The sequence below is a fragment of the Oncorhynchus gorbuscha genome, linkage group LG09, assembly GCF_021184085.1.
Source record: "Oncorhynchus gorbuscha isolate QuinsamMale2020 ecotype Even-year linkage group LG09, OgorEven_v1.0, whole genome shotgun sequence".
In the NCBI taxonomy this organism is placed as follows: domain Eukaryota; kingdom Metazoa; phylum Chordata; class Actinopteri; order Salmoniformes; family Salmonidae; genus Oncorhynchus; species Oncorhynchus gorbuscha.
In genome coordinates this window covers 46,185,344-46,210,019 of record NC_060181.1, presented here as the reverse complement: position 1 = coordinate 46,210,019, position 24,676 = coordinate 46,185,344, and the positions used below count along the sequence as shown (strand labels likewise).

The following is a 24,676-nucleotide window of genomic DNA, read 5'->3' as shown; positions in this document are numbered from 1 at the left end:
GGAGACCACATTTTTTATATTTGAAATATTTATCCACACCCTGCATGAAAAACAATATAATCACACCCTCTCTACTCCCACATGCTATAGTGATGTTATCCGGCACACAATCTAGCTACCCATCTTGAGATAAACAGACTTCTTGCAGTATGTCAAGGGTGTGTCCGAAATGGAACCCTAATCCCTGTCCTTTAAACTCAACTCTGGACCTCGAAACCAGTTCCACTGCATTTTTTCATTGTTCCCCTCTAATCAGGGACTGATTTAGACCTGGAACACCAGGTGTGCGCAATTCCTTATCAGGTACAACAGAAAACCAGCAGGCTCCGGACCTTGTAGAGTAAGAGTTAAATACCCCTGCCCTATATAGTGCACAAAATAATGTGTGCACTACATTGGGAATAGGGTGCCATTTGGGATGAAGCCCAAATACCTTTGCTTTCTATCTTTTTTACTTCCTTATGACTTAGAACATGCCTGACAAGTCTTTGCTTGATGTTAAGATCCTGTAACCACATTATGTCTTCCCAACAATGAGACAGTAATGTCCAGATTTTGATCAGATCGATGGTAAATACTGGTAACTAACACTGTTTTGTACACATTTTGCCCAACTGTGGCATTCAAACGAGGCTGTAATGAAAACTAATAGGACTGCAGCGACTGTGTTGGCATCAAAATCCGGATTGTAAACTACATTTTGCATTTTGCAACTCATTGTGTGTTGTACAGCCTCTTTCCACCAGGGGTAGCACTTCTCCCGCAGATTAAAAACAAGAAATGGTCAATGGTGAGTGAAATAATGAGTGCAAAGTTCATTATTGTAAAGTGGCTGTTCCACTGGATGTCATAAGGTGAATGTACCAATTTGTAAGTCGCTCTGGATAAGAGCGTCTGCTAAATGACTTAAATGTAAATGTAATGTAAAATTACTCGTGGCTTCATCAGAAGTTAATTCAAACAATAGTACATTTTTTTGCGTCATCACTGCGAGCCATCATGACAAATGCGACAGCCGCAGTTTACTTGTGAAGATAACTTTAGCTCCGGACTAAAAACCCTATTCAAATTCAAATTCGACACAAACCTTCAAATACTATTGGTATGTGATGAGACATTATATAAAGTCTTTATAGTGTTTTATTGACATTTTATAGGTGATTTTTTTAAAGACACGGGTGAGCTCCATTGCTTTCTTCAATCATGCAGAGACGGGCAGCATGAAGGCCTCATCATTGATTTTGCAGGAAAGGGGAGAAATAGTGCTTTACAATGGTATTCATATGAAATGTTTTGGGCGCTAAAATAAGGTCAAGTGTATGAAACACTGCAATGTATGTGAGTTTGCTAGCTACCGTTATTGTGCTCCCCCAAACACGTTTGATCTTATGTTTTGATGAGCATGGGTCCTAGTGAATGCACCATATTTCACCATACTTTTTAAGAATTATGTCATTGTAGATGAAGTGTATGTGTTTTAGTCAAGCTGTGTGCTTTTCTGGCTCATTTACCCATTGTTGTCTTATGTCTTAACATGCACAAGCGCATTTATTGATAAAGTTCAACAATATAAACCTAATCTAGTGTAATTAAGAATTATATATTCATGATCAGTGTCTTCTCTAAAAAATATGTTGAGTTACAATAATGTTTCAGGTTACATTTAAGTGCTCTTAGGTTTTATAGTTCCCCCATATTTCCATTTTAAGTCTACACCTTTCCAACAGTTGCTTTAACATGCCTAAACAAATAAATACATTTCACAATGTTACACTGACTGTAGTTGTGGTCCATTTCATTTCTAGTTATTGCAGGAAATGAAATAAAATCATATTACATCTTAAAATCCACAATCAACCAGACAATTGTTTTCACTTCATTACTGAAATTACATTAGATTGAACTGATTTAAAATTGTGTTTATTTATACCTGCAAACAACTGCAACATCAGGCATATGAGCCCAGGCAAGATTTTTTTTGAAAGTTAATGCCATGAAACTGATATGAAATAATACAGCACAAGCAAACAAATAAATTGAAGTCATTCTTCAGAGTAAATCATTGATAAAACATAAAACTATTACTAAAGATTTCCAAGTGAAAATGAACCTTTGCAACCCGATATTGTAAAAGAAAAGGAAAACCTGCTCTTGACAGTATCACTTTGTTTAAGATTATGTATTGGCTGTTTGGCCTCATCCAATTATTCCCATTCACCTGCAACATGCAAACTCAAATGTGCAAGTGCTTTTCCTATTTACATTTGTTTTTCTCTGTATCTTTACACAGATTTGAAAGTCAAGATTGAGCCGATCACTAAAGATATGGAAGGGAATGAAAATGGCCAGGCACAAGGCACTGGTGCAGTAGCTGGAGTCTTCCTGGAGAAGACAAAGCAGAAGATAACAATATATCAGGCCATGAAGAAACGTCTACTGAAGCCTGGCACAGCATTGGCCCTGTTGGAGGCCCAGGCTGCCACTGAGGGAATCATAGACCTTATCAACAACCGGAAACTTCCAATAGAAGAAGCTGTCAAGGAAGGAATAATTGGACCTGAGATGAGAGAAAAACTCCTTGTTGCTGAGAGAGCCATTGATGGTTACATAGATCCTTATACAAATGAAAAAATGTCTGTATTCCAAGCCATACAAAAGGATGTGATTCCAAAAAATTACGGATCCCGGTTGCTTGAGGCACAGATATCCACAAAAGGCCTATTTGACCCAGTTGAAAAAAAACATGTTTCAGTGTACTCAGCGATTGAGAAGGGACACTATGAAAAAGGTTTACTCTCTGACCAGATGGAAGACCTCAAAGTTTTCTATGATCCAAACTCACAAGAAAATCTTAACTACTCACATCTGATAGAGAAATGCATAGTGGATCCTGACACTGGCTTACTGCTGCTCCCAGTATGCATCACCTTCAAAGGCCTGCGAAGGGGGGTGTCCTCCACTGAGCTCCTGGCAGCAAACATCATTGACAAAGAGACCTATGACGACTTGCAGGAAGGCAAAACAACCACTCAGGATGTGATGCTCATGGAGACTGTGAAAGAGTACCTGGAAGGTAAAGGAGGTATCTCTGGTGTAGCTATGCTCTCGTCCAATCAGAGAATGAGTATCTATCAAGCCATGAAGCAGGGCATTCTTATGCCTGGAACAGCTCTAGTTCTTCTTGAGGCACAGGCTGCCACTGGTTTTATGATTGACCCTGTTCAGAACAAGAAATTCAGCGTGGACGAGGCTATTAAAAACAAAGTTGTGGGCCCTGACTACCATGCTAAACTGCTTTCGGCTGAGCGGGCAGTCACAGGATACAAAGACCCCTACACAAGTGAAACAATATCCCTGTTTCAGGCATTGTCAAAGGACCTAATCGTGAAGGAGCATGGAATTCGCTTACTGGAAGCTCAAATCGCCACAGGAGGAATAATTGATCCCATCAACAGTCACAGACTTCCTGTGGACGTGGCCTACAAGCGAGGTTTCTTTGATGAAAACATGAATGCAATACTTGCAGACTCAGGAGATGACACCAAAGGATTCTTTGATCCAAACACAAAGGAAAATCTGACATACCTTCAGCTGATGGGACGATGTGTCATCGACCCAGCCACTGGACTCTGCCTGCTTCCTCTTATGGAACAGTCAGGTGGTCGGAATCATAATTTCATCGACTATCAAACCAAACTTAACTTCAAAGAAGTGAGAGTGAGGGTGACTTGTGGGAAGTACATGGGAATGATTGTATCCCTTTGGGAATTGCTGATGTCAGAATACTTCAACGAACATCAGAGGCAAGACATCATTCGGCAATACACACAGGGACACCTTACAATGAAGATGATGATCAGAAAAATTATGGAGGTTATAGAGCAATCAGTGAAAAGAACCAACGTCGTCTTTGAAGGAATCCGGGAGACTGTCACAGCAAAGCAGCTGGTAGAGGCAGATATCATTAGTGAGAATATCCTGGAGGAACTCAACAAGGGGAAGAAGACAGTGAAGGAGGTCACAGAGGATGAAACTGTTCAAATGTACTTACAAGGGAAAGACAGCATTGCAGGTGTTTTGCTTCCTGATTCTCAGATCATGACAATCTACCAGGCCAGACAAAAGGGAAAGCTAATGCCAGGAACTGCACTGATTCTACTGGAAGCTCAAGCAGCAACAGGCTTCATCATTGACCCTATTGCCAATAGAAAGTTTTCAGTGGATGAGGCAGTGAAGGCAAACATAGTGGGACCTGACCTTCATGGAAAGCTGCGTTCAGCAGAGAAAGCAGTGACTGGTTACAAAGATCCATACACTGGCAAAACCATCTCTCTGTTCCAAGCCATGCAGAAAGACCTCATCTTACAAGACCATGGAATTCGTCTGCTGGAGGCACAGATTGCCACTGGAGGAATCATTGACCCTCTTAACAGCCATCGTATTCCTGTCCATGTAGCATACAAGAGGGGATATTTCAATGAGGAAATGAATCAGATTCTTGATGATCCAAGTGATGACACTAAGGGCTTCTTTGACCCCAACACTCATGAAAACCTCACATACCTGAAGCTCATGGCTAGATGTGTCACTGATCCAAGCACAGGCCTTTGTCTTCTGCCCCTCAAAGGCAAAAGCAACAGAGTCAACATACAAGATCACATAAAGGAGACATTCCAAGCTACAAATGTCACTGTTAAGTATGGCAGGTTCAGCTGCAAGCATGTAACACTCTGGGATCTCATCAACTCTGAATATCTGTGTGAGGACAAAAGGCAGGAGTTATTCAAACTGTACAAGTCAAGGATGATCACAATCAATGAAATCATTGTAATTATCCTGGAAATCATTGAATGCAAGGAGATAAAGTGGCAAGCTGGTCTTAACTTTGAGGGTCTGAGGGGGAATGTTTCTGTTGTGGACCTTTTGAGGTTGGAAATTGTGGATGAAAAGACATACAAAAGTCTGATTGAAGGGAAACTGACCAACAAGGATATACTGAAGATAGACACAGTTAGAACCTATCTGAGAGGAAACAGCTGTGTTGCCGGGGTGATACTCCAACCCTCCAGTCAAAAACTGAGCATCTATGAGGCCAAGAAAAAGGGCATCCTGACTCCTGGTACTGCGCTATCTCTTCTGGAAGCACAAGCTGCCACAGGCTTTATCATTGACCCTCTCCATAACCAGAAACTGACTGTGGATCATGCTCTGAAAGAGAAGATAATTGGCCCAGAACTGTACGAAAAGCTCTTATCAGCAGAGAAGGCAGTAACTGGCTACACAGACCCCTACACTGACAAAAAGATCTCACTCTTTCAAGCCATGAAGAAAGATCTGATCCTGCAGCAGCATGGCATTCGTTTACTTGAAGCCCAGATTGCAACAGGTGGCATCATTGACCCATTGAAGTGTCTGCATTTGCCCCTTGAAGTTGCTTACAGAAAGGGATACTTTGATGTAGAGCTTAATCAAATCCTGACAGATCCCAGTGAAGACACCAAGGGATTTTTTGACCCAAGGACACAAGCAAACTTGACCTACATGGAAATGATGGAGCAGTGCATAAAGGACCCAGAGACGGGTCTGTTTCTTCTGCCACTGATGGACAAAACAAAAACACAGAATGAAACTGACAAAATGTACTCAGACGCTGAGATTAAACAGGAGTTTGAAAAGACAACTGTTAGCCTATCAGTAGGGCGTTATTCAGGAAAGACGGTCTCTCTTTGGTATTTGATTCACTCTGGATACTTTACTGATGATCAGAGACTCCAGTTCCTTGAAAAATACAGAACAAAGAAGATAACCATACAAGTAATAATCACTTTGGTCATTTCCACCATTACAAAACTGGAAGAGAACAAAACTCTGAAAACAACAATAGGTTTGAGAAAGCCGGTCTCTGCAAAACAACTATTGAAATCAAGCATAATCGATGCCGATACCTTCAGGAGTTTGGAGGAAGGAAAAGTAACTCTTGAACAAGTGACCAAACTGGATTCTGTGAAACAATACCTAAGGGGTACAGGAAGTGTTGCTGGCGTCCAGATTCTTCCATCCAAAAAAGTAATGAGCATTTATGAGGCAAAGACACAAGGTTTGCTAACACCTGGTACTGCACTGAAACTGCTTGAGGCTCAGGCTGCAACAGGGTTTGTCATCGATCCAATCAAGAACAAATATCTATCTGTTGATGAGGCCGCAAGAGAACGACTAATTGGACTAGAAATACATGAAAAACTACTCTCAGCTGAACGAGCAGTCACTGGATATGTAGATCCATACACAGATGACACAATATCTTTATTTGAAGCAATGAAAAAAGATCTGATCGAGAAAGGCCATGGGATACATCTGCTAGAAGCACAAATTGCAACAGGGGGAATAATTGACCCAGTCAACAGCTACAGGATACCTTCTCATGTCGCCAAGAAAAATGGCTACCTTGATGAAGAAACAAGTGAAGTAATGTCTAATCCAAATGATGACACAAAAGGATTCTTTGACCCCAACACCAAGGAAAACCTAACATACCTTCAGTTAAGAGAGAGATGTGAAAAGGATTCTCATACAGGACTTTTACTCCTACCATTACATGTTGAAGCTGGAGGTGACTTTCACACAGATGAACAAACAGAGCAGGAATTCAAAGACAAAATTGTGGTCATCAATGCAGGTAAATTTGAAGACAAACAAGTGTCAATGTGGGATGTGTTAATCTCTGAATACATTTCAGAACTGAAGAGAGGGCAGCTCTTGAAACAGTACAAGACAAGATCATTGACAATGAAAGAGATAATAGAAATAGTCATCATAATAATACAGGAAGTGACATCAAAACAAATAAAGTTCAAAGGACTGAGGAAGCAGGTATCAGCAAGTGAGCTTTATGAGTCACAAATCATATCAAAGGAACTCTTCACTCAGATTATCCATGGAGAAGTTACTGAAGAGACTGTAGGGGAAATGGAATCTATTCAAAAGTACCTTGGGGGGGCAACAAATTCCATTGCAGGAGTAAGAATTGAATCCACCAAAGAGATAATGAGCATCTATGAGGCCAAATCCAAAGGTCTTCTAACTCCTGGAACCTCTCTGGTTCTGCTGGAGGCTCAAGCTGCCACTGGATTTGTCATTGACCCAGTGAAGAACAAGAAGCTCTCTGTAGAAGAGGCAGCCGCTCAAGGTGTGGTTGGGAACGAGTGGAAGAACAAACTGCTTTCAGCAGAGAGGGCAGTCACTGGATACAAAGATCCCTACACAGGAAACACAATTTCCTTGTTCCAGGCCTTGAAAAAGGATCTAATTGTCAAGGACCATGGAATTCGCCTTCTTGAGGCACAGATTGCAACTGGTGGAATCATCGATCCAGTGTACAGTCATAGAGTGCCAGTAGAGGTGGCGTACCAGAGAGGATACTTTGATGAGGAAATGAACCAGATCCTCGATGACCCTGATGATGACACCAAGGGCTTTTTTGACCCCAACACACAAGAAAACCTCACCTACCTGCAGCTTGTGGAGAGGTGTGTGACAGACCCAGATACTGGCCTTAGCTTACTCGTAATTGTCAAAAAAGGAGAATTTTACTTCTTCATTGATGAGCAAACCAAGAACACTCTAAAGGCTATGACAACAACTAAGGCCGGAGGCAAATTTCAAGGACAGACATTGTCTCTATGGGATCTCCTCTACTCAAAATACATCACAGAGGAGAGAAGGAGAGAGCTTGTGCAGCAGTATAAATCTGGAGCAATCACTATTGAACGCTTCATGGAGATTATCCTAGCAAGTATTCAACAAAAGACTACCACCACAATAACCACAACATCTTCAGTGTCAACATGCACACCACCACCTGACACAAAGTCAGAGAAAACAACCATTACCACAACAACCACAGAGACAAGCTTCCATGGTATCAGGAAGAATGTCACCGCTGGCGAGCTGCTTGCCTCAAAAATTATTGACAATAAACTCTATGAAGACCTCAACACAGGAAAAGTCACAGTGAACCAAGTGAGTGAAATGGACTCCGTACACAAGTACTTGGAGGGAACTAATAGCATTGCAGGTGTATATGTTCAGTCCACCAAACAGACCATGAGCATCTACGAGGCCAAATCCAAAGGTCTTCTAACTCCTGGAACCTCTCTGGTTCTGCTGGAGGCTCAAGCTGCCACTGGATTTGTCATTGACCCAGTGAAGAACAAGAAGCTCTCTGTAGAAGAGGCAGCCTCTCAAGGTGTGGTTGGGAACGAGTGGAAGAACAAACTGCTTTCAGCAGAGAGGGCAGTCACTGGATACAAAGATCCCTACACAGGAAACACAATTTCCTTGTTCCAGGCCTTGAAAAAGGATCTAATTGTCAAGGACCATGGAATTCGCCTTCTTGAGGCACAGATTGCAACTGGTGGAATCATCGATCCAGTGTACAGTCATAGAGTGCCAGTAGAGGTGGCATACCAGAGAGGATACTTTGATGAGGAAATGAACCAGATCCTCGATGACCCTGATGATGACACCAAGGGCTTTTTTGACCCCAACACACAAGAACACCTCACCTACCTGCAGCTTGTGGAGAGGTGTGTGACAGACCCAGACACTGGCCTTAGCTTACTCGTAATTGTCAAAAAAGGAGAATTTTACTTCTTCATTGATGAGCAAACCAAGAACACTCTAAAGGCTATGACAACAACTAAGGCCGGAGGCAAATTTCAAGGACAGAAAGTGTCTCTATGGGATCTCCTCTACTCAAAATACATCACAGAGGAGAGAAGGAGAGAGCTTGTGCAGCAGTATAAATCTGGAGCAATCACTATTGAACGCTTCATGGAGATTATCCTAGCCAGTATTCAACAAAAGACTTCCACCACAATAACCACAACATCTTCAGTGTCAACATACAACCCACCACCTGAGACAAAGTCAGAGAAAACAACCATCACCACAACAACCACAGAGACAAGCTTCCATGGTATCAGGAAGAATGTCACCGCTGGCGAGCTGCTTGCCTCAAAAATTATTGACAAGAAACTCTATGAAGACCTTAACACAGGAAAAGTCACAGTGAACCAAGTGAGTGAAATGGACTCAGTACACAAGTACTTGGAGGGAACTAATAGCATTGCAGGTGTATATGTTCAGTCCACAAAACAGACCATGAGCATCTACGAGGCCAAATCCAAAGGTCTTCTAACTCCTGGAACCTCTCTGGTTCTGCTGGAGGCTCAAGCTGCCACTGGATTTGTCATTGACCCAGTGAAGAACAAGAAGCTCTCTGTAGAAGAGGCAGCCGCTCAAGGTGTGGTTGGGAACGAGTGGAAGAACAGACTGCTTTCAGCAGAGAGGGCAGTCACTGGATACAAAGATCCCTACACAGGAAACACAATTTCCTTGTTCCAGGCCTTGAAAAAGGATCTAATTGTCAAGGACCATGGAATTCGCCTTCTTGAGGCACAGATTGCAACTGGTGGAATCATCGATCCAGTGTACAGTCATAGAGTGCCAGTAGAGGTGGCGTACCAGAGAGGATACTTTGATGAGGAAATGAACCAGATCCTCGATGACCCTGATGATGACACCAAGGGCTTTTTTGACCCCAACACACAAGAAAACCTCACCTACCTGCAGCTTGTGGAGAGGTGTGTGACAGACCCAGATACTGGCCTTAGCTTACTCGTAATTGTCAAAAAAGGAGAATTTTACTTCTTCATTGATGAGCAAACCAAGAATACTCTAAAGGCTATGACAACAACTAAGGCCGGAGGCAAATTTCAAGGACAGAAAGTGTCTCTATGGGATCTCCTCTACTCAAAATACATCACAGAGGAGAGAAGGAGAGAGCTTGTGCAGCAGTATAAATCTGGAGCAATCACTATTGAACGCTTCATGGAGATTATCCTAGCATGTATTCAACAAAAGACTACCACCTCAATAACCACAACATCTTCGGTGTCAACATACACACCACCACCTGAGACAAAGTCAGAGAAAACAACCATCACCACAACAACCACAGAGACAAGCTTCCATGGTATCAGGAAGAATGTCACCGCTGGTGAGCTGCTTGCCTCAAAAATCATTGACATGAAACTTTATGAAGACCTCAACACAGGAAAAGTCACAGTGAACCAAGTGAGTGAAATGGACTCAGTACACAAGTACTTGGAGGGAACTAATAGCATTGCAGGGGTATATGTTCAGTCCACCAAACAGACCATGAGCATCTATGAGGCCAAATCCAAAGGTCTTCTAACTCCTGGAACCTCTCTGGTTCTGCTGGAGGCTCAAGCTGCCACTGGATTTGTCATTGACCCAGTGAATAACAAGAAGCTCTCTGTAGAAGAGGCAGCCGCTCAAGGTGTGGTTGGGAACGAGTGGAAGAACAAACTGCTTTCAGCAGAGAGGGCAGTCACTGGATACAAAGATCCCTACACAGGAAACACAATTTCCTTGTTCCAGGCCTTGAAAAAGGATCTAATTGTCAAGGACCATGGAATTCGCCTTCTTGAGGCACAGATTGCAACTGGTGGAATCATCGATCCAGTGTACAGTCATAGAGTGCCAGTAGAGGTGGCGTACCAGAGAGGATACTTTGATGAGGAAATTAACCAGATCCTCGATGACCCTGATGATGACACCAAGGGCTTTTTTGACCCCAACACACAAGAAAACCTCACCTACCTGCAGCTTGTGGAGAGGTGTGTGACAGACCCAGATACTGGCCTTAGCTTACTCGTAATTGTCAAAAAAGGAGAATTTTACTTCTTCATTGATGAGCAAACCAAGAACACTCTAAAGGCTATGACAACAACTAAGGCCGGAGGCAAATTTCAAGGACAGACATTGTCTCTATGGGATCTCCTCTACTCAAAATACATCACAGAGGAGAGAAGGAGAGAGCTTGTGCAGCAGTATAAATCTGGAGCAATCACTATTGAACGCTTCATGGAGATTATCCTAGCAAGTATTCAACAAAAGACTACCACCACAATAACCACAACATCTTCAGTGTCAACATGCACACCACCACCTGACACAAAGTCAGAGAAAACAACCATTACCACAACAACCACAGAGACAAGCTTCCATGGTATCAGGAAGAATGTCACCGCTGGCGAGCTGCTTGCCTCAAAAATTATTGACAATAAACTCTATGAAGACCTCAACACAGGAAAAGTCACAGTGAACCAAGTGAGTGAAATGGACTCCGTACACAAGTACTTGGAGGGAACTAATAGCATTGCAGGTGTATATGTTCAGTCCACCAAACAGACCATGAGCATCTACGAGGCCAAATCCAAAGGTCTTCTAACTCCTGGAACCTCTCTGGTTCTGCTGGAGGCTCAAGCTGCCACTGGATTTGTCATTGACCCAGTGAAGAACAAGAAGCTCTCTGTAGAAGAGGCAGCCTCTCAAGGTGTGGTTGGGAACGAGTGGAAGAACAAACTGCTTTCAGCAGAGAGGGCAGTCACTGGATACAAAGATCCCTACACAGGAAACACAATTTCCTTGTTCCAGGCCTTGAAAAAGGATCTAATTGTCAAGGACCATGGAATTCGCCTTCTTGAGGCACAGATTGCAACTGGTGGAATCATCGATCCAGTGTACAGTCATAGAGTGCCAGTAGAGGTGGCGTACCAGAGAGGATACTTTGATGAGGAAATGAACCAGATCCTCGATGACCCTGATGATGACACCAAGGGCTTTTTTGACCCCAACACACAAGAAAACCTCACCTACCTGCAGCTTGTGGAGAGGTGTGTGACAGACCCAGATACTGGCCTTAGCTTACTCGTAATTGTCAAAAAAGGAGAATTTTACTTCTTCATTGATGAGCAAACCAAGAACACTCTAAAGGCTATGACAACAACTAAGGCCGGAGGCAAATTTCAAGGACAGACATTGTCTCTATGGGATCTCCTCTACTCAAAATACATCACAGAGGAGAGAAGGAGAGAGCTTGTGCAGCAGTATAAATCTGGAGCAATCACTATTGAACGCTTCATGGAGATTATCCTAGCAAGTATTCAACAAAAGACTACCACCACAATAACCACAACATCTTCAGTGTCAACATGCACACCACCACCTGACACAAAGTCAGAGAAAACAACCATTACCACAACAACCACAGAGACAAGCTTCCATGGTATCAGGAAGAATGTCACCGCTGGTGAGCTGCTTGCCTCAAAAATCATTGACATGAAACTTTATGAAGACCTCAACACAGGAAAAGTCACAGTGAACCAAGTGAGTGAAATGGACTCAGTACACAAGTACTTGGAGGGAACTAATAGCATTGCAGGGGTATATGTTCAGTCCACCAAACAGACCATGAGCATCTATGAGGCCAAATCCAAAGGTCTTCTAACTCCTGGAACCTCTCTGGTTCTGCTGGAGGCTCAAGCTGCCACTGGATTTGTCATTGACCCAGTGAATAACAAGAAGCTCTCTGTAGAAGAGGCAGCCGCTCAAGGTGTGGTTGGGAACGAGTGGAAGAACAAACTGCTTTCAGCAGAGAGGGCAGTCACTGGATACAAAGATCCCTACACAGGAAACACAATTTCCTTGTTCCAGGCCTTGAAAAAGGATCTAATTGTCAAGGACCATGGAATTCGCCTTCTTGAGGCACAGATTGCAACTGGTGGAATCATCGATCCAGTGTACAGTCATAGAGTGCCAGTAGAGGTGGCGTACCAGAGAGGATACTTTGATGAGGAAATGAACCAGATCCTCGATGACCCTGATGATGACACCAAGGGCTTTTTTGACCCCAACACACAAGAAAACCTCACCTACCTGCAGCTTGTGGAGAGGTGTGTGACAGACCCAGATACTGGCCTTAGCTTACTCGTAATTGTCAAAAAAGGAGAATTTTACTTCTTCATTGATGAGCAAACCAAGAACACTCTAAAGGCTATGACAACAACTAAGGCCGGAGGCAAATTTCAAGGACAGACATTGTCTCTATGGGATCTCCTCTACTCAAAATACATCACAGAGGAGAGAAGGAGAGAGCTTGTGCAGCAGTATAAATCTGGAGCAATCACTATTGAACGCTTCATGGAGATTATCCTAGCAAGTATTCAACAAAAGACTACCACCACAATAACCACAACATCTTCAGTGTCAACATGCACACCACCACCTGACACAAAGTCAGAGAAAACAACCATTACCACAACAACCACAGAGACAAGCTTCCATGGTATCAGGAAGAATGTCACCGCTGGTGAGCTGCTTGCCTCAAAAATTATTGACAATAAACTCTATGAAGACCTCAACACAGGAAAAGTCACAGTGAACCAAGTGAGTGAAATGGACTCAGTACACAAGTACTTGGAGGGAACTAATAGCATTGCAGGTGTATATGTTCAGTCCACCAAACAGACCATGAGCATCTATGAGGCCAAATCCAAAGGTCTTCTAACTCCTGGAACCTCTCTGGTTCTGCTGGAGGCTCAAGCTGCCACTGGATTTGTCATTGACCCAGTGAAGAACAAGAAGCTCTCTGTAGAAGAGGCAGCCTCTCAAGGTGTGGTTGGGAACGAGTGGAAGAACAAACTGCTTTCAGCAGAGAGGGCAGTCACTGGATACAAAGATCCCTACACAGGAAACACAATTTCCTTGTTCCAGGCCTTGAAAAAGGATCTAATTGTCAAGGACCATGGAATTCGCCTTCTTGAGGCACAGATTGCAACTGGTGGAATCATCGATCCAGTGTACAGTCATAGAGTGCCAGTAGAGGTGGCGTACCAGAGAGGATACTTTGATGAGGAAATGAACCAGATCCTCGATGACCCTGATGATGACACCAAGGGCTTTTTTGACCCCAACACACAAGAAAACCTCACCTACCTGCAGCTTGTGGAGAGGTGTGTGACAGACCCAGATACTGGCCTTAGCTTACTCGTAATTGTCAAAAAAGGAGATTTTTACTTCTTCATTGATGAGCAAACCAAGAACACTCTAAAGGCTATGACAACAACTAAGGCCGGAGGCAAATTTCAAGGACAGAAAGTGTCTCTATGGGATCTCCTCTACTCAAAATACATCACAGAGGAGAGAAGGAGAGAGCTTGTGCAGCAGTATAAATCTGGAGCAATCACTATTGAACGCTTCATGGAGATTATCCTAGCATGTATTCAACAAAATACTACCACCTCAATAACCACAACATCTTCAGTGTCAACATACACACCACCACCTGACACAAAGTCAGAGAAAACAACCATTACCACAACAACCACAGAGACAAGCTTCCATGGTATCAGGAAGAATGTCACCGCTGGTGAGCTGCTTGCCTCAAAAATCATTGACATGAAACTCTATGAAGACCTCAACACAGGAAAAGTCACAGTGAACCAAGTGAGTGAAATGGACTCAGTACACAAGTACTTGGAGGGAACTAATAGCATTGCAGGTGTATATGTTCAGTCCACCAAACAGACCATGAGCATCTACGAGGCCAAATCCAAAGGTCTTCTAACTCCTGGAACCTCTCTGGTTCTGCTGGAGGCTCAAGCTGCCACTGGATTTGTCATTGACCCAGTGAAGAACAAGAAGCTCTCTGTAGAAGAGGCAGCCTCTCAAGGTGTGGTTGGGAACGAGTGGAAGAACAAACTGCTTTCAGCAGAGAGGGCAGTCACTGGATACAAAGATCCCTACACAGGAAACACAATTTCCTTGTTCCAGGCCTTGAAAAAGGATCTAATTGTCAAGGACCATGGAATTCGCCTTCTTGAGGCACAGATTGCAACTGGTGGAATCATCGATCCAGTGTACAGTCATAGAGTGCCAGTAGAGGTGGCGTACCAGAGAGGATACTTTGATGAGGAAATTAACCAGATCCTCGATGACCCTGATGATGACACCAAGGGCTTTTTTGACCCCAACACACAAGAAAACCTCACCTACCTGCAGCTTGTGGAGAGGTGTGTGACAGACCCAGATACTGGCCTTAGCTTACTCGTAATTGTCAAAAAAGGAGAATTTTACTTCTTCATTGATGAGCAAACCAAGAACACTCTAAAGGCTATGACAACAACTAAGGCCGGAGGCAAATTTCAAGGACAGACATTGTCTCTATGGGATCTCCTCTACTCAAAATACATCACAGAGGAGAGAAGGAGAGAGCTTGTGCAGCAGTATAAATCTGGAGCAATCACTATTGAACGCTTCATGGAGATTATCCTAGCAAGTATTCAACAAAAGACTACCACCACAATAACCACAACATCTTCAGTGTCAACATGCACACCACCACCTGACACAAAGTCAGAGAAAACAACCATTACCACAACAACCACAGAGACAAGCTTCCATGGTATCAGGAAGAATGTCACCGCTGGCGAGCTGCTTGCCTCAAAAATTATTGACAATAAACTCTATGAAGACCTCAACACAGGAAAAGTCACAGTGAACCAAGTGAGTGAAATGGACTCCGTACACAAGTACTTGGAGGGAACTAATAGCATTGCAGGTGTATATGTTCAGTCCACCAAACAGACCATGAGCATCTACGAGGCCAAATCCAAAGGTCTTCTAACTCCTGGAACCTCTCTGGTTCTGCTGGAGGCTCAAGCTGCCACTGGATTTGTCATTGACCCAGTGAAGAACAAGAAGCTCTCTGTAGAAGAGGCAGCCTCTCAAGGTGTGGTTGGGAACGAGTGGAAGAACAAACTGCTTTCAGCAGAGAGGGCAGTCACTGGATACAAAGATCCCTACACAGGAAACACAATTTCCTTGTTCCAGGCCTTGAAAAAGGATCTAATTGTCAAGGACCATGGAATTCGCCTTCTTGAGGCACAGATTGCAACTGGTGGAATCATCGATCCAGTGTACAGTCATAGAGTGCCAGTAGAGGTGGCGTACCAGAGAGGATACTTTGATGAGGAAATGAACCAGATCCTCGATGACCCTGATGATGACACCAAGGGCTTTTTTGACCCCAACACACAAGAAAACCTCACCTACCTGCAGCTTGTGGAGAGGTGTGTGACAGACCCAGATACTGGCCTTAGCTTACTCGTAATTGTCAAAAAAGGAGAATTTTACTTCTTCATTGATGAGCAAACCAAGAACACTCTAAAGGCTATGACAACAACTAAGCCCGGAGGCAAATTTCAAGGACAGACATTGTCTCTATGGGATCTCCTCTACTCAAAATACATCACAGAGGAGAGAAGGAGAGAGCTTGTGCAGCAGTATAAATCTGGAGCAATCACTATTGAATGCTTCATGGAGATTATCCTAGCAAGTATTCAACAAAAGACTACCACCACAATAACCACAACATCTTCAGTGTCAACATGCACACCACCACCTGACATAAAGTCAGAGAAAACAACCATTACCACAACAACCACAGAGACAAGCTTCCATGGTATCAGGAAGAATGTCACCGCTGGCGAGCTGCTTGCCTCAAAAATTATTGACAATAAACTCTATGAAGACCTCAACACAGGAAAAGTCACAGTGAACCAAGTGAGTGAAATGGACTCCGTACACAAGTACTTGGAGGGAACTAATAGCATTGCAGGTGTATATGTTCAGTCCACCAAACAGACCATGAGCATCTACGAGGCCAAATCCAAAGGTCTTCTAACTCCTGGAACCTCTCTGGTTCTGCTGGAGGCTCAAGCTGCCACTGGATTTGTCATTGACCCAGTGAAGAACAAGAAGCTCTCTGTAGAAGAGGCAGCCTCTCAAGGTGTGGTTGGGAACGAGTGGAAGAACAAACTGCTTTCAGCAGAGAGGGCAGTCACTGGATACAAAGATCCCTACACAGGAAACACAATTTCCTTGTTCCAGGCCTTGAAAAAGGATCTAATTGTCAAGGACCATGGAATTCGCCTTCTTGAGGCACAGATTGCAACTGGTGGAATCATCGATCCAGTGTACAGTCATAGAGTGCCAGTAGAGGTGGCGTACCAGAGAGGATACTTTGATGAGGAAATGAACCAGATCCTCGATGACCCTGATGATGACACCAAGGGCTTTTTTGACCCCAACACACAAGAAAACCTCACCTACCTGCAGCTTGTGGAGAGGTGTGTGACAGACCCAGACACTGGCCTTAGCTTACTCGTAATTGTCAAAAAAGGAGAATTTTACTTCTTCATTGATGAGCAAACCAAGAACACTCTAAAGGCTATGACAACAACTAAGGCCGGAGGCAAATTTCAAGGACAGAAAGTGTCTCTATGGGATCTCCTCTACTCAAAATACATCACAGAGGAGAGAAGGAGAGAGCTTGTGCAGCAGTATAAATCTGGAGCAATCACTATTGAACGCTTCATGGAGATTATCCTAGCAAGTATTCAACAAAAGACTTCCACCACAATAACCACAACATCTTCAGTGTCAACATACAACCCACCACCTGAGACAAAGTCAGAGAAAACAACCATCACCACAACAACCACAGAGACAAGCTTCCATGGTATCAGGAAGAATGTCACCGCTGGTGAGCTGCTTGCCTCAAAAATTATTGACAAGAAACTCTATGAAGACCTCAACACAGGAAAAGTCACAGTCAACCAAGTGAGTGAAATGGACTCAGTACACAAGTACTTGGAGGGAACTAATAGCATTGCAGGTATATATGTTCAGTCCACCAAACAGACCATGAGCATCTATGAGGCCAAATCCAAAGGTCTTCTAACTCCTGGAACCTCTCTGGTTCTGCTGGAGGCTCAAGCTGCCACTGGATTTGTCATTGACCCAGTGAAGAACAAGAAGCTCTCTGTAGAAGAGGCAGCCTCTCAAGGTGTGGTTGGGAACGAGTGGAAGAACAAACTGCTTTCAGCAGAGAGGGCAGTCACTGGATACAAAGATCCCTACACAGGAAACACAATTTCCTTGTTCCAGGCCTTGAAAAAGGATCTAATTGTCAAGGACCATGGAATTCGCCTTCTTGAGGCACAGATTGCAACTGGTGGAATCATAGATCCAGTGTACAGTCATAGAGTGCCAGTAGAGGTGGCGTACCAGAGAGGATACTTTGATGAGGAAATGAACCAGATCCTCGATGACCCTGATGATGACACAAAGGGATTTTTTGACCCCAACACACAAGAAAACCTCACCTACCTGCAGCTTGTGGAGAGGTGTGTGACAGACCCAGATACTGGCCTTAGCTTACTCGTAATTGTCAAAAAAGGAGAATTTTACTTCTTCATTGATGAGCAAACCAAGAACACTCTAAAGGCTATGACAACAACTAAGGCCGGAGGCAAATTTCAAGGACAGAAAGTGTCTCTATGGGATCTCCTCTACTCAAAATACATCACAGAGGAGAGAAGGAGAGAGCTTGTGCAGCAGTATAAATCTGGAGCAATCACTATTGAACGCTTCATGGAGATTATCCTAGCAAGTATTCAACAAAAGACTACCACCACAATAACCACAACATCTTCAGTGTCAACATGCACACCACCACCTGACACAAAGTCAGAGAAAACAACCATTACCACAACAACCACAGAGACAAGCTTCCATGGTATCAGGAAGAATGTCACCGCTGGCGAGCTGCTTGCCTCAAAAATTATTGACAATAAACTCTATGAAGACCTCAACACAGGAAAAGTCACAGTGAACCAAGTGAGTGAAATGGACTCCGTACACAAGTACTTGGAGGGAACTAATAGCATTGCAGGTGTATATGTTCAGTCCACCAAACAGACCATGAGCATCTACGAGGCCAAATCCAAAGGTCTTCTAACTCCTGGAACCTCTCTGGTTCTGCTGGAGGCTCAAGCTGCCACTGGATTTGTCATTGACCCAGTGAAGAACAAGAAGCTCTCTGTAGAAGAGGCAGCCTCTCAAGGTGTGGTTGGGAACGAGTGGAAGAACAAACTGCTTTCAGCAGAGAGGGCAGTCACTGGATACAAAGATCCCTACACAGGAAACACAATTTCCTTGTTCCAGGCCTTGAAAAAGGATCTAATTGTCAAGGACCATGGAATTCGCCTTCTTGAGGCACAGATTGCAACTGGTGGAATCATCGATCCAGTGTACAGTCATAGAGTGCCAGTAGAGGTGGCGTACCAGAGAGGATACTTTGATGAGGAAATGAACCAGATCCTCGATGACCCTGATGATGACACCAAGGGCTTTTTGACCCCAACACACAAGAAAACCTCACCTACCTGCAGCTTGTGGAGAGGTGTGTGACAGACCCAGATACTGGCCTTAGCTTACTCGTAATTGTCAAAAAAGGAGAATTTTACTTCTTCATTGATGAGCAAACCAAGAACACTCTAAAGGCTATGACAACAACTAAGCCCGGAGGCAAATTTCAAGGACAGACATTGTCTCTATGGGATCTCCTCTACTCAAAATACATCACAGAGGAGAGAAGGAGAGAGCTTGTGCAGCAGTATAAATCTGGAGCAATCACTATTGAATGCTTCATGGAGATTATCCTAGCAAGTATTCAACAAAAGACTACCACCACAATAACCACAACATCTTCAGTGTCAACATGCACACCACCACCTGACATAAAGTCAGAGAAAACAACCATTACCACAACAACCACAGAGACAAGCTTCCATGGTATCAGGAAGAATGTCACCGCTGGCGAGCTGCTTGCCTCAAAAATTATTGACAATAAACTCTATGAAGACCTCAACACAGGAAAAGTCACAGTGAACCAAGTGAGTGAAATGGACTCCGTACACAAGTACTTGGAGGGAACTAATAGCATTGCAGGTGTATATGTTCAGTCCACCAAACAGACCATGAGCATCTACGAGGCCAAATCCAAAGGTCTTCTAACTCCTGGAACCTCTCTGGTTCTGCTGGAGGCTCAAGCTGCCACTGGATTTGTCATTGACCCAGTGAAGAACAAGAAGCTCTCTGTAGAAGAGGCAGCCTCTCAAGGTGTGGTTGGGAACGAGTGGAAGAACAAACTGCTTTCAGCAGAGAGGGCAGTCACTGGATACAAAGATCCCTACACAGGAAACACAATTTCCTTGTTCCAGGCCTTGAAAAAGGATCTAATTGTCAAGGACCATGGAATTCGCCTTCTTGAGGCACAGATTGCAACTGGTGGAATCATCGATCCAGTGTACAGTCATAGAGAGTGCCAGTAGAGGTGGCGTACCAGAGAGGATACTTTGATGAGGAAATGAACCAGATCCTCGATGACCCTGATGATGACACCAAGGGCTTTTTGACCCCAACACACAAGAAAACCTCACCTACCTGCAGCTTGTGGAGAGGTGTGTGACAGACCCAGACACTGGCCTTAGCTTACTCGTAATTGTCAAAAAAGGAGAATTTTACTTCTTCATTGATGAGCAAACCAAGAACACTCTAAAGGCTATGACAACAACTAAGGCCGGAGGCAAATTTCAAGGACAGAAAGTGTCTCTATGGGATCTCCTCTACTCAAAATACATCACAGAGGAGAGAAGGAGAGAGCTTGTGCAGCAGTATAAATCTGGAGCAATCACTATTGAACGCTTCATGGAGATTATCCTAGCAAGTATTCAACAAAAGACTTCCACCACAATAACCACAACATCTTCAGTGTCAACATACAACCCACCACCTGAGACAAAGTCAGAGAAAACAACCATCACCACAACAACCACAGAGACAAGCTTCCATGGTATCAGGAAGAATGTCACCGCTGGCGAGCTGCTTGCCTCAAAAATTATTGACAAGAAACTCTATGAAGACCTCAACACAGGAAAAGTCACAGTCAACCAAGTGAGTGAAATGGACTCAGTACACAAGTACTTGGAGGGAACTAATAGCATTGCAGGTATATATGTTCAGTCCACCAAACAGACCATGAGCATCTACGAGGCCAAATCCAAAGGTCTTCTAACTCCTGGAACCTCTCTGGTTCTGCTGGAGGCTCAAGCTGCCACTGGATTTGTCATTGACCCAGTGAAGAACAAGAAGCTCTCTGTAGAAGAGGCAGCCTCTCAAGGTGTGGTTGGGAACGAGTGGAAGAACAAACTGCTTTCAGCAGAGAGGGCAGTCACTGGATACAAAGATCCCTACACAGGAAACACAATTTCCTTGTTCCAGGCCTTGAAAAAGGATCTAATTGTCAAGGACCATGGAATTCGCCTTCTTGAGGCACAGATTGCAACTGGTGGAATCATCGATCCAGTGTACAGTCATAGAGTGCCAGTAGAGGTGGCGTACCAGAGAGGATACTTTGATGAGGAAATGAACCAGATCCTCGATGACCCTGATGATGACACCAAGGGCTTTTTTGACCCCAACACACAAGAAAACCTCACCTACCTGCAGCTTGTGGAGAGGTGTGTGACAGACCCAGATACTGGCCTTAGCTTACTCGTAATTGTCAAAAAAGGAGAATTTTACTTCTTCATTGATGAGCAAACCAAGAATACTCTAAAGGCTATGACAACAACTAAGGCCGGAGGCAAATTTCAAGGACAGAAAGTGTCTCTATGGGATCTCCTCTACTCAAAATACATCACAGAGGAGAGAAGGAGAGAGCTTGTGCAGCAGTATAAATCTGGAGCAATCACTATTGAACGCTTCATGGAGATTATCCTAGCCAGTATTCAACAAAAGACTTCCACCACAATAACCACAACATCTTCAGTGTCAACATGCACACCACCACCTGAGACAAAGTCAGAGAAAACAACCATTACCACAACAACCACAGAGACAAGCTTCCATGGTATCAGGAAGAATGTCACCGCTGGTGAGCTGCTTGCCTCAAAAATCATTGACATGAAACTTTATGAAGACCTCAACACAGGAAAAGTCACAGTGAACCAAGTGAGTGAAATGGACTCAGTACACAAGTACTTGGAGGGAACTAATAGCATTGCAGGTGTATATGTTCAGTCCACCAAACAGACCATGAGCATCTATGAGGCCAAATCCAAAGGTCTTCTAACTCCTGGAACCTCTCTGGTTCTGCTGGAGGCTCAAGCTGCCACTGGATTTGTCATTGACCCAGTGAAGAACAAGAAGCTCTCTGTAGAAGAGGCAGCCGCTCAAGGTGTGGTTGGGAACGAGTGGAAGAACAAACTGCTTTCAGCAGAGAGGGCAGTCACTGGATACAAAGATCCCTACACAGGAAACACAATTTCCTTGTTCCAGGCCTTGAAAAAGGATCTAATTGTCAAGGACCATGGAATTCGCCTTCTTGAGGCACAGATTGCAACTGGTGGAATCATCGATCCAGTGTACAGTCATAGAGTGCCAGTAGAGGTGGCGTACCAGAGAGGATACTTTGATGAGGAAATGAACCAGATCCTCGATGACCCTGATGATGACACCAAGGGCTTTTTGACCCCAACACACAAGAAAACCTCACCTACCTGCAGCTTGTGGAGAGGTGTGTGACAGACCCAGATACTGGCCTTAGCTTACTCGTAATTGTCAAAAAAGGAGAATTTTACTTCTTCATTGATGAGCAAACCAAGAACACTCTAAAGGCTATGACAACAACTAAGGCCGGAGGCAAATTTCAAGGACAGAAAGTGTCTCTATGGGATCTCCTCTACTCAAAATACATCACAGAGGAGAGAAGGAGAGAGCTTGTGCAGCAGTATAAATCTGGAGCAATCACTATTGAACGCTTCATGGAGATTATCCTAGCCAGTATTCAACAAAAGACTTCCACCACAATAACCACAACATCTTCAGTGTCAACATGCACACCACCACCTGACACAAAGTCAGAGAAAACAACCATTACCACAACAACCACAGAGACAAGCTTCCATGGTATCAGGAAGAATGTCACCGCTGGCGAGCTGCTTGCCTCAAAAATTATTGACAAGAAACTCTATGAAGACCTCAACACAGGAAAAGTCACAGTGAACCAAGTGAGTGAAATGGACTCAGTACACAAGTACTTGGAGGGAACTAATAGCATTGCAGGTGTATATGTTCAGTCCACCAAACAGACCATGAGCATCTACGAGGCCAAATCCAAAGGTCTTCTAACTCCTGGAACCTCTCTGGTTCTGCTGGAGGCTCAAGCTGCCACTGGATTTGTCATTGACCCAGTGAAGAACAAGAAGCTCTCTGTAGAAGAGGCAGCCGCTCAAGGTGTGGTTGGGAACGAGTGGAAGAACAAACTGCTTTCAGCAGAGAGGGCAGTCACTGGATACAAAGATCCCTACACAGGAAACACAATTTCCTTGTTCCAGGCCTTGAAAAAGGATCTAATTGTCAAGGACCATGGAATTCGCCTTCTTGAGGCACAGATTGCAACTGGTGGAATCATAGATCCAGTGTACAGTCATAGAGTGCCAGTAGAGGTGGCGTACCAGAGAGGATACTTTGATGAGGAAATGAACCAGATCCTCGATGACCCTGATGATGACACAAAGGGATTTTTTGACCCCAACACACAAGAAAACCTCACCTACCTGCAGCTTGTGGAGAGGTGTGTGACAGACCCAGATACTGGCCTTAGCTTACTCGTAATTGTCAAAAAAGGAGAATTTTACTTCTTCATTGATGAGCAAACCAAGAACACTCTAAAGGCTATGACAACAACTAAGGCCGGAGGCAAATTTCAAGGACAGAAAGTGTCTCTATGGGATCTCCTCTACTCAAAATACATCACAGAGGAGAGAAGGAGAGAGCTTGTGCAGCAGTATAAATCTGGAGCAATCACTATTGAACGCTTCATGGAGATTATCCTAGCCAGTATTCAACAAAAGACTTCCACCACAATAACCACAACATCTTCAGTGTCAACATGCACACCACCACCTGAGACAAAGTCAGAGAAAACAACCATCACCACAACAACCACAGAGACAAGCTTCCATGGTATCAGGAAGAATGTCACCGCTGGCGAGCTGCTTGCCTCAAAAATTATTGACAAGAAACTCTATGAAGACCTCAACACAGGAAAAGTCACAGTGAACCAAGTGAGTGAAATGGACTCAGTACACAAGTACTTGGAGGGAACTAATAGCATTGCAGGTGTATATGTTCAGTCCACCAAACAGACCATGAGCATCTATGAGGCCAAATCCAAAGGTCTTCTAACTCCTGGAACCTCTCTGGTTCTGCTGGAGGCTCAAGCTGCCACTGGATTTGTCATTGACCCAGTGAAGAACAAGAAGCTCTCTGTAGAAGAGGCAGCCGCTCAAGGTGTGGTTGGGAACGAGTGGAAGAACAAACTGCTTTCAGCAGAGAGGGCAGTCACTGGATACAAAGATCCCTACACAGGAAACACAATTTCCTTGTTCCAGGCCTTGAAAAAGGATCTAATTGTCAAGGACCATGGAATTCGCCTTCTTGAGGCTCAGATTGCAACTGGTGGAATCATCGATCCAGTGTACAGTCATAGAGTGCCAGTAGAGGTGGCGTACCAGAGAGGATACCTTGATGAGGAAATGAACCATATCCTCAAAGACCCTGATGATGACACCAAGGGCTTTTTTGACCCCAACACACAAGAGAACCTCACCTACTTGCAGCTTCTGGAGAGGTGTGTGAGGGACCCAGACACTGGTCTTAGCTTTCTGTCTCTGAATAAATGAGCTTATACGGATTTGTTTTAAAATTGTTATCAAAGATGTGCAGATATTTTATCTTTATTTTATCACATATAAATGCTTTCTTTGTTGATGTTTGGCGAATTATTCTGAATTGAATATAATAAAAAGCCATTTTTTTAAGTGAATTTTGTTATTGT

General features: G+C 43.8%; 1 protein-coding gene across 1 annotated transcript; it reads left to right on the top strand.

Moving 5' to 3' along the window:
• Positions 1-780: 780 nt before the first annotated feature.
• On the top strand, positions 781-24,664 carry eppk1 (epiplakin 1). Its single transcript, XM_046364044.1, is given in 6 exon segments — positions 781-790; positions 2,291-19,120; positions 19,123-20,090; positions 20,093-20,180; positions 20,183-22,297; positions 22,300-24,664. Coding segments are annotated over 6 exon segments (22,233 nt in total). The 3' UTR covers positions 24,522-24,664.
• Positions 24,665-24,676: the final 12 nt, after the last annotated feature.